The sequence below is a fragment of the Chrysochloris asiatica genome, unplaced genomic scaffold (genome assembly GCF_000296735.1).
Source record: "Chrysochloris asiatica unplaced genomic scaffold, ChrAsi1.0 scaffold00056, whole genome shotgun sequence".
NCBI classification, from domain to species: Eukaryota; Metazoa; Chordata; class Mammalia; order Afrosoricida; family Chrysochloridae; genus Chrysochloris; species Chrysochloris asiatica.
The window spans coordinates 8,652,487-8,663,211 of NW_006408574.1; the positions used below are offsets into that span (position 1 = coordinate 8,652,487).

General features: G+C 42.5%; 1 protein-coding gene across 1 annotated transcript in view; it reads right to left on the minus strand.

The window, feature by feature from the left end:
- Positions 1-6,912: 6,912 nt before the first annotated feature.
- Positions 6,913-10,725, minus strand: part of RFX3 (regulatory factor X, 3 (influences HLA class II expression)) — a 191,640-nt gene continuing 187,827 nt past the window's right edge. Inside the window, exon 16 of the mRNA XM_006863745.1 lies at positions 6,913-7,151. Coding sequence (XP_006863807.1) covers positions 6,913-7,151 — 239 coding nt within the window. The remainder of the gene's footprint in view (positions 7,152-10,725) is intronic.

A 10,725-nucleotide genomic window follows, 5' to 3' on the forward strand; every position in this document is an offset into this window, starting at 1 on the left:
CCCCAGTTATTGTACAGTACACAATACAAATCGCCCACAAACTATTATTTAACTCCTGCCAGTTTTCAGAGGACATCATATACTAAAAGATTTAGCATTTCTCACAAAAAATCACATCAGGAAATACGTATTTACAAAATCAAATACATTATACAAAAAAAAAAAAAAAACCAACAAAAAAAAACCCATCACATGTTATTCCGTAAAGATGTTTTCTTTTTTTTTTTTTTTAAATAATTAAAAAGTTTATTCAACTGTAGTCCAAAAACTGGAAAAGAACATTACATTATCACACACATACAATCTCTACAAAAATTGCTTACCTCATTTACATAATATATTCAGTCGATTGTAAAATAAATGTTCAAATATCTCCTAGTGTTACTATGTTTCTGTGCTTGTGGGACTGAACAATGCAATCTGCCACTTACTAAGTGAAATTTAAATGATGGCACTTAAAACAAACAAACAAAAATACAGTATCTTAAAAGAACGCAATGAATAGGAGTTTGACCGAGCAGGTAGGAAAACCCTGAGCGGTAGCAGAATGACGGATTGGTAAGCACTGTAGTGGACCTAATTCAGAGTTTACCACCTCAGGCACAAATTTCCAAGTTTTCTCAAGGCACTCACTTAAAAGTTTCTGGAACCAATGCGCTGGTCACCACCAAAGGTCCTAATTGAGGATGGAGATGAGTAGAGAAAGAAATTTGCTTTGGTACAAAAGATGCTTTTTTAAACGAAGAAAATTCAATACCTCCTTTCTTGAGTCATTTAAAATTGTGTTTAGCAGGTGAAAACAAGGCGATCATTCGTTCAAAAAGACTCAATTTACTGAAGGGAAATTTACTTGGTTAGCAACAGTCATTGGGAGCAGGTTTTCCTTTTTTTGTGTTTGCTCCCCTTCCCTAGGATCATAATTCTTTTAACGCAGATTTCTTATGATGGGAGCTACGTGAACAATTCTTACCAAAGATTTCATTACTCAGGGCTTCCAATCCCAACATTATAATTTACTTAAAAAAACAAAAACAGAAACCAACAACAACATACACATACACACACATTTAAAAAAAAAGAAAAAAGGGGGGGGGTAGGGGTAGAAGGAAGTACCAGAACCAAATAAAAGAGACAAAACACTTTTGAAAATTAGACAAATTATTATTTCAACCAAAAACAAAAACAAAAACAAAAACAAAAAAGAGAAAGGAAAAAACAAAACAAAACAACAAAACAAAACACCCCTAAGCAGTCATTTTGTAAGTGGCTTTTACTATTTAAGTAAAATTGGTAAACTAAACTCAGGTCTACTGGCACATAAATCACTAGCAGCAATGATCAAGGCATGCAAACAGACGCATTTACAGTAAATCATCATGAAAATTCAAAATAAGAGAGTTAAAGTGAAACCCTTTGAGTATTGCATGTTAACACATTAAGTCAGTTTGCTGGGTCTAGTTTCCTAAGCTGCCGACAGACCCGTTGGGTCTGGCACACTGGCGCTTTGCTAGGAATTGCCCCTCACTGGACATCGAATCACGCTCGTTTGTCCCCAGCAAGGTCAGAGTCAGCCTATCTTCAGACTCTCCTGTAGATCACACAGGGGACAAAGGGGACGGATCGCACAAGGAAAAGTCCCTTGAACAAAATCAGCCATCGTGTAAAGCAGACTGACACGTCAGGATACCAGAAAGCGGTAGTTGGAGCGTTTCTTGCCAGATGAACATAAAAATCAAGTGCTTTGTTCTCTATTCTCTCTCTCTATTTTTTTTTTTTTTCTTTCTTTCTGACAAAGTATTAGAGTTTCAGAGCATAGAGAAAGTGATGCCTGGTAAGACATCCCCACACAATATTTGATGAGAGACCTAACTGTAGCTAGCCTAACTGCCCCAAAGAGTTTTCAGCTTGTCTGTATCCACTCAACTCATTTCTTCCTAAAGCTTCATTTACATTTCTACTTCCTAAAGAGAAATAAATGAGATCTTGCTGTTTTGGAGGAAACAAACAAACAAAGAAAGAAATATAACCCTTTTCTTTATTATACCTTCTAAAGGCAATCTAGGTACTTTCAGATGTGCAGAAATCAATGATGACGTAAGTCTACAGGACCAGGTATTATCTGTTTTCCTTTTCTAGAGTCAGGATGTGAGGCTAGAAAAGTTTGATTTTTTTTTTTTTTTTTCTGTAAACAGTACACTTAATTAGATGGCAGTGAATATTTGGGAATAAATATATCAAGCCCTCTTGAAGAACATGAAGAGTTGTATATAAAATTCAAGTGTTCTCATGGAAACACTTTCTCTTCCTACCCCACCCAACCCCCTGTTTAAAAACAAAACAAAACAAAACAAAAAAAAACAGCATAATTAGACATTTGGATATAGAGTATATTTTTTTTTTTCCCGGTCTAGTCTAAATAAATGATCTGAAAGGCTTTTGTCCCCCATTGTATATCTTACAATGCTCAAAGGGTTCATACAAGGCATTACATCAAAGGGGTTTTCTAATACTAGAAACTAAGCACGGAATGAATGCTTAGATTCCAGTTCTCTTTAAATCACCAAACTTGCAGAAGTACAAAGATTCCATTCATTGATTGGTTTCTGAGCGTTTACATGGAGGTCATTCTGATCAAGAGAAAGGGGCCAATTTCCAAGAGCTTTGCATGCCTGCCTCCTCCCGCCACGCTTGCATGGGACTCGTCCCTACCATTCTGATTGCGATGCTTGGATGGTTATACTGGTCTCACCAGGAATTTGGCAGGGGGTGGGAGGAAGTCATAACAAAGGTCAATTGGTTATGCAGAAAGAATGCCTCCACTGCTGCTCAAAGACTTGCAAGATGTTTGCTTTTTACTTGTGTCCACACTGGGAGGACCAATATCACAGTGACACAATTGTTTCTTTTTCTTCCTTTTATGTAAATATTTCAAGCACAGCATGGTTTTAGACAGCTCAGATATATGATTTGGAGACCTTTGAAACATTTGCACACGCACCATGTGTTTGAGAAGAGCATGTTGGTATGGCAAGCCATGGCAGAAGCATTGCAGCCGTACTCACCCCTGAATGCAAGAATGCGTTCATTCTCATCTCCTACAAATCAAAGGCAGTCAGAGGTGCACCCCCCCAGGATTTAGGTATGCTGTAAGAAAACTGTCTTCTAGGATCTACGTTTGTTTCTAAGGGACAGCATCTAAGGAAATGCGTGTCAACTGTGCTCTATAGTACCAGAAGAAAAGAAGAAAAAGCCCCAAGAGGAAAGTGGAGTTCTGAAAAGGCAGTAAGACTTAACAATTTGTCCAAACAAAGTTTGGATGAAAGTTTTGAAAAAGTGACCAGCAACTTGGTAGCCAAAGAAAGATCTGAGAATCGAGCCCTATGTTCCGAGGAGGGGACTCCCCGATTCATTCGACTGTTTCCTGGTTTCACAAATGCAAATCTTGTTGGTATGCTTCTTGGAGTTTATTGTGGAGATTGCTTGATGTCCCAGATACTCAATCTGAGTATGTGGAAATCACTTTTCTGAAATCTAAAGTTAGCCAATCCACCTTTCTTACTTGACACTGGAAGGGTAGGTAGCATCTGGCCTACTCCATAGATTGTTTCCATGACTTGGGTTCAGTTATAACGTCAGAAAACGTGAAGAAGTCCTTCTTAAAATGTGCACTGTCAACAGATCTACTCCGACAGTATTACTGGTGTCTGCTACTATTTTAAAAAGTCACAATGGCTACGAATGAACAAGGTGGGAGTAAGAGGTCCAGTGAAGGCAGTCAGGGGAGTTCCTCCTGTTTGCTCAAATGTAAAAGTTACATTTTCATTTTCAAATATTTCACCAGTCAAATAGCAAATTGGTTAAGATGCACGTTGAGGGAGTGTGCGTGTTGTATTGTAAAGTACAAAAAAACTGCTAAGTCACTGAGCGGAAGGTAGTCTTTGTATAGCAGCTGCAAGTTACAGACGATTCACCTTCCTCACTGTGTTCAGAGGGAGATGGGAGTGTTTGGACTACGTTGAGATTTAGTAACATCTCTTCATTTCTAGTCTGTCCTAATTTATAACAAACCATGGACAGCTGGAAGAGAAATGGAATCCTAGTGGGTCCCAATCCCTAACGTTCATCAATTTACATTTGCTCATGACTAATAGAGCCCTCTAACAATACAGAAACATCCAACAGCAAGATGGAAAGAAACAGGGACAACAGACACACTTAAAGTTGTTCACTAAACAGAATGAAATCGGTCAACACATTTAGTCCAATACAGATAAAGTTCTGGGGGTAGCGGGAGAAAACATTCAGAAAGGGGAGGTGAAACGAAATGAAGAGTGTCTTGTTTTGTTGATTTTAATGTTACCTGAAAACATTTTCTAATGCACAATGAAGGAGCTCTTTGTAGCTTAAGATGTTCTGTTTGCTTTTTTAAAATCTTTTGAATGATGGTGCAAATTCATTGCCTTTGGGGGTTAAATAAAGGGATGGGCATTCAAATGATATTTAGACAAAGGTGATGCTTGATGCTAGCTAGCAAAGACGTCCAAATATATGAGTTGTGAAATATACAAATTTGAATAAATGTAAAAAAAAAAAATTACATCTAAATCATTTCCATTTTCCTTAAGAAACTTAGTTGGGTCTTAGTTATATGAGTCACCTAAGGCAATGAAGTAACAACAGCATAAATACACTGTAGACTCCCCAATAAGCCATTTGGTATTTTTGACTTTATAGACCGGCTCTTCGTCCCCCCCTTTCAAAACTGAAAACAGAAACATCTTGTGTTCCAATAGATGCCTCATTGTGCTATCTTTCTCTTAAATTCGTTTTTTTGGCTTTATTTATTTTTTGGAAACGGTTTAAATGAATGGATGAGCGTGTTGTCTATTTCAGTCATTTAGCGCTTAAAAGAACCTTGGGTTTCCGTGTAAATTAAAGCGGGGTGAGTTGTATACGAGGGGGACTCCAAAAGGTCGTGGAAAAATTGAAGTCCCTATTCCTTCCATTCTTGTCCCCCACGACCTTCTTCCTGGAATCCTCTGGTCCTCTTTGTGGTCTCACCTTTTAACTTTGTAGCAGGCTCCCGCCCCACGGGAACACGAGCGTAGGTGTGGACACACGGACACCTGGACGCACAGACAGACACTGAGACTGGAAAAGGTGTACTTATTTTGTGAATGTTCTGAAATTATACCTAGAAAAGGGTGGTCAACAGAGGCGATGCTATGCAGCGAGTTGGTATTTACACTAGTCTGCTTTTCCAATGCCCTTTAGCAATCTGATTTGTAATCAAGTAATATTCAGCTGGGAGAATACAAAATAGGTACATGGTCCCTCCTCAAACAGGGGGAGTTTTTGTCTTGTTTTTTTTTGTCTTGTTTTTTTTTCCTCTACATTTCCTTGGAAGAACATGTGACCTGTCCTTATTTGGGGAATCTGGAAACGACAGGTACACCTTGTCAAATGGCCTGAAGAACCATTCACAGGAACAAAGGAAACCATACTAACCCTTAGCTTCAGTTCTGTTTTAAGGCACCTTATAGTAACAGAGGTACAATGATCCCTGATGTACAATCTTCAACGGCAATGGTCCATCCAGCCACCCACACAAACCCGACAGAATGGGCAATCAGTTAACAGTGAGGTGGACCAGGGACACTGCCTTCAGCTTCTGCTCAAGAACTTAAATCCATACACTTTAGAAAACCAGGAAATCATGTTGAAGGAAAGAACTATATGCAGGTTGCTACATTCCTTGTACTCTATACATTTTCTTTCTTTCTTTTTTAATAATAGCAGCATATTGAACTACTATTAGGAAAGAGATCTGGAATAAAAGAAAGTCATCCAAATGGAATGATTTCCTGTATGTCCAGCTCAGCATAAGTAGCATGTACACTTAGAAAAAAAACAAAACAAAACAAAACAAAAAAAACCAAAAAACAACGAAAAACAGTCAAGTCATTTCTTTTTCAGCTTCAGTATCTAAATCTAAGAACCCCCACTTCCCAGCAGAATGCATCTACGCAGTGGTCCCTAATACAGAGTCAGTAGTCTTTACACAGAGGGATTGCTTTGAAACGTCACAGGTCAGATTCAAGGTTTAACGGAAGCTTGCGTTGTGAGCCTGGTTTCAACACGTGTGCCAGGGGCATGCGCATGCGCATCGCCTCCGGTGGCTGTCAGTCCCTCTAACCCCGAGAAATACACAGCTCCACAGTTCTGCCGAGACGAGTAGATAACCTTCCCAGCCCTCTAGCGTGGTACTCAGATTGGCTCTGTATTTTCTCTCTGTCCTCCAAAGTGTTAGCAAAATAGTGTCTTAATGGTTCTGTCCCGGGAGGGGGTGTGGGATGGGGTTTTAAAAAAAAAAAGCAAAAAACAAAAAAAAAAAAAAGCACCTTTCAGAAGCAAATCGGATGTATCTGCTGCCAAAGGGCATGCCTCCAGTGTAAATGAAAACCATGCATTTCTCTCGACATTTCACCGAAGTGCATCTCAGGAGAAACTTACACGTGAAATCATACATGACCACTAACAGTCACCAAGAAAATCGTTATCAGCTACAAAAAAATAAAAATAAAATAAAAAAATTTAAATTACGGTTTAATTAGAAGCAAAGCGAAAACATCGACGTTAAGGGTTGCAAAACTCCTTCGGGACACCTGAAACTAAGCAATAGAACCAAAAACAACCCCAAAACTCTTATTATAAAGAGGCAAATAATGTGTTTACATTAAAAATTTTTCTTTAAAAAAAGAGAGAGAAAGAGACCTGGCAAAATACATCCACCCATTCCATTTCACAACTCCAAAAAGGTTAATGCTTAACACAGAGAGAATCTGACAACGGTCCACCTTCAGACGTAGGCCCCGCTGGAGCCCAACGTCAGCAGGTTTGCGGGGTGCTACGTTAGACGGCGGTGTAGGTGTTGCCGGTGGCACTGCACTGCCGGATGGTCTGCGTGCTGGTGACCACGTGCTCGCTGTGGATGGGGCTCAGCAGACTGGACTGCACGCTGCTCTCCAGGACGGGCTGCATGCAGCCCACGGAGAAGGCCGGGGCCAGCTCGGTCTTCTCTCTTTTGGCTTGGGGCTCGGAGGGGTCATCCAGTTCTTCATCCATCTCGCTGTCTACCTCGCTGCCTTCGTCTGCACAAGACAAACAGAACCGGCACTCTTACCCGGGAGGCCAAATGGGAAACGGTCATGGGCATCCGAAACAGGGTGAGGCCCTGGCCTGCCATTCTCTTAGTGGATCACACCCTGGAGGATTTCAATGGATGTACCGGCCAATCTTCCCCGGTGAGGTTGTCCGTTCCTACTTAGTGCACCCCAAGTGACAGAGCAGAATGGCCCCATAGGGGTGTCTCGGTTGTCATGTCTATGGAAGGAGACGGCCAGGTCTTTCGGTCTCAAGCCACCAGGGCTCCTTCCTTTCCAGCAAAGATCACTTATTTTTGGCTAATTTGTGATGCATGTATCTAAGGGCTCTATTAAGAAGATCTTGGGTTTTTTTAAAGCTCTGGCAGCGTGGTGATTATGAATCGGGCTGCGAATGGCAAGGTCAACAGTTCGAAACTACCAGCAGTTCTGCGGGAGAAAGATGAGGCTTTCTGCTCCCATAAAGATTTACAGCCTCAGGAACCCTGTATAGGGTCGCTACGAGTTGGTTCCGACTCCACGGCACTTAACCACCACCATCATACTGGATTGTGGCATAACTTAAGCCATCCTAAAGGACTTGTTTTGCAATACTATGAGTTGGAAAATGCTAACTTAAAAAAAAAAAAAAAATCCTCGGAATCCTAAGAAGGCTACACACCAGATATAAATTTCATCTGTGTTGGTATTCACATGGGGTGAATCATAAAATAATCTGTGCAGGGGCTGTTGGACAGATTTTCCATGTATTCCAATACTATGGACCTCAATATTAAGAGAGGAACCTTTAGTTTTTATCATAAAAATTTATCAAGACCAAGGTGGCAGAAACAGATTCATAAAAAAATAAATAAATAAGGCTCACTGAGTTTGCATTGCTAGCAACCCTAACACTGTTAACATTTGGCATTCGTACCTGGAAATTAACGTATTAGATTGTCACTGTTAACCCCCACACTTTAAAACATTTTGTTGTTGGTGTTAAGTGCCGCCAAGTTGGTTCTGACCCTTAGCCACTCTTATAGGGTTTCCGAGGAGCAGCTGAAGTAAAATGTCATTATCATAGAATACCATTTCGTTTTTTCCAGAGTGTGCTATGAAAATTCCAAAGTACAGTTGAGAGAAAGAGTGCTCACTTGCCGCTTTGCCGAGTGTGGCATACAATCCTCCCTGGGGGGGGCGGGGGGGGGAGAGGAGGAAAGAGCTGGGGTAAACTTGGTCACGAGTGATCATGCTTGAACACAGGCAGGGCATGTAGCTCTGCCTTCTTATTGCTGTTCAGTGCCATCGAGTCAGTTGCGACTCATAGCAATCCTGGATAGGGTTTCTGAGGAGTGGCTGGTGGGTTTGAACTACCAGTCTTGCAATGCAAACTGATTTTGGGGTCCAGTGCTTATCCTACAGCACCATATTAGTTCTGCTTTAGCCATTGTCTCAAACCACTGAGGAAATATTTCCAACTATTTGATTGTTTAGTACAGACAAAGATAAACCAATATGGTGGCATGATAGCTAAACACCTGGGTGTTAAGTGAAAAGTCAGTGGTTTGAACCCCGCAGTGGCTCTGTGGAAAAGCAAGGTAACTGGTTTCTGTAAAGATGAAAGCCAAGAAAATGCTATAGGGCCGTTCTCCTCTGTCACATGGGGCTGCTATGAGTCAGAAATGGACTCGATGCACCCAAGGATATAACTGAATATGTACTGATGTTTGCAGCTAGATGGCTGACTGATTTTACTGACTCACTGATTACCTATTTTTTCAGTTCTCAGAGGGTTTTTTGGAGTTGGCTGCACAGTGGAAACTGCACAACCCCTGACCTAGCTGGATGAATTTCCCTCCAGTGTTGATGAGACCCAGGGGCAGGGGGAGGAGGGCGGGCGTCACACACACCTCACAGCCTCATGGAACAACTCACTGGCTCTATCTTGAGACTGAATGAGTTTGGCTCTTGCTGAGGTTACTGGACAGCTAGGGCCCCGGTGGTATAGGGGGTTACAAGTTAGATGATTATTAACCACAGGGTCGGCAGTTTGAATCCACGAGAGAAAGATGAGGCATTTGGTTTCTGTAGAGATTTGCAGCCTCGGAAACACCATATGAGCTCACTGTGAGTCCAGACTGACTTGATGGTATATAACAACAACAACACAGGTGCCCTGTGGTGCGGTGGGTTAAGTTTTGGTTGGCAGTTGGAACCCACTGCCTCAGAACCCCTAGGGATCAGTCTGCTCTGTCCTACAAGGTCACCATGAGTTGGAATCCACCTGCCAGCAGTGGGTTTGGTTTGCTTTCTGGTGCAGTGATGCACATCAACAGAGTCTGGCCTTTAGCGCACTAAACTCTCTCAGAAACGAGCACCCCCTTGGTCACATCTAGTTGAGCTCTTCCTTGGCAGTGTGGGGTCTAGTTTTACCACCTGGGACTCAGCCACAGCTGACACCTGCTAGCATCAACTGGGGGCAAAGATGGCCCCTAACCGTGATGGGGCGTAGTCTGCAGGTGAGGCGGTGCAGGTTGAACCGTGTGACATCACGGTGGTTTGAGACATGACAACTACTGACTAGCAAGGATTCCTGAAGCGTGACCGTGAGAGACACATACCAGTGCTCGCTGTGTGTAAACTGCAAGGTCGGCAGTTCAAACCTACCAACTGCTCCTTGGGAGAAAGATGAATATAGATTTACAGTTTCATAAACTGTAAGGGGCAGTACTACTCGGTCCTGTCCTGTTGCTATGAGACGGAATCGGCTGAAAATTGAAGCAAGAGGGCCTTGGCCCACCTGCTCTCTGCAGTCCTGGTTTTGCCTCTGGGAATGACCCTGATGATGACATTCGAGGTTGCAGAACACGCACAGTCAACGGCTCATGGGGAGTGGGGCAGCAGTACTGCTGACAAACGTCAGTTTTATCAAGTGCATGTGTGAAGCATGCATGTATGAGACTTTTTGGTTTTCTATTTTCATATATAAACAACAACAACAAAAGTTCTAGAAGGATCGCCACACCAAACCCTTCATGGTCTTATGGGTAGAAGTCTTGGGGCTGACACTCCACAGGCCCCCTTTCTGTATCTCAGATGCTCTGTATTTGTGATGGGCAAGGCTGTGTCCACTGGGCTGGGCTATGATTCTGCAGTCACCTCTCAGTCTGTGAGCTAATGTCAAGCTGGAAGAGGCCCTGCTTTCAGGGTGTGGCCTGCCACCTGACCTGAGATTCTGGGTTCACCTGCCCCCTCAACCCTACTGGAGTCCTGGTGTAATCCCAGGATAAGCACTCGACCTCAAGGTCAGTTTGAACCACAAAGTGGGCATTTCAAGCTCACCAGCTGCTCCTCGGAAACCCTATGCAAGGTTGCTACGAGTTGGAACCAACTTGATGGCACTTACCAACCACCGCCACCCTAGGAGCTAGCTGAGGCCCCCAGCCTTCCACCTGAACTACAGATTTGGGGTTCGGCAGTTCCTGTAACCATGTGAGCTAGCCGAGGTCTCCAGCCTGCTCTCTGACCCAGGGATTTGGGGTTCGGCAGTTCCTATAACCATGTGAGCTAGCCGAGGTCT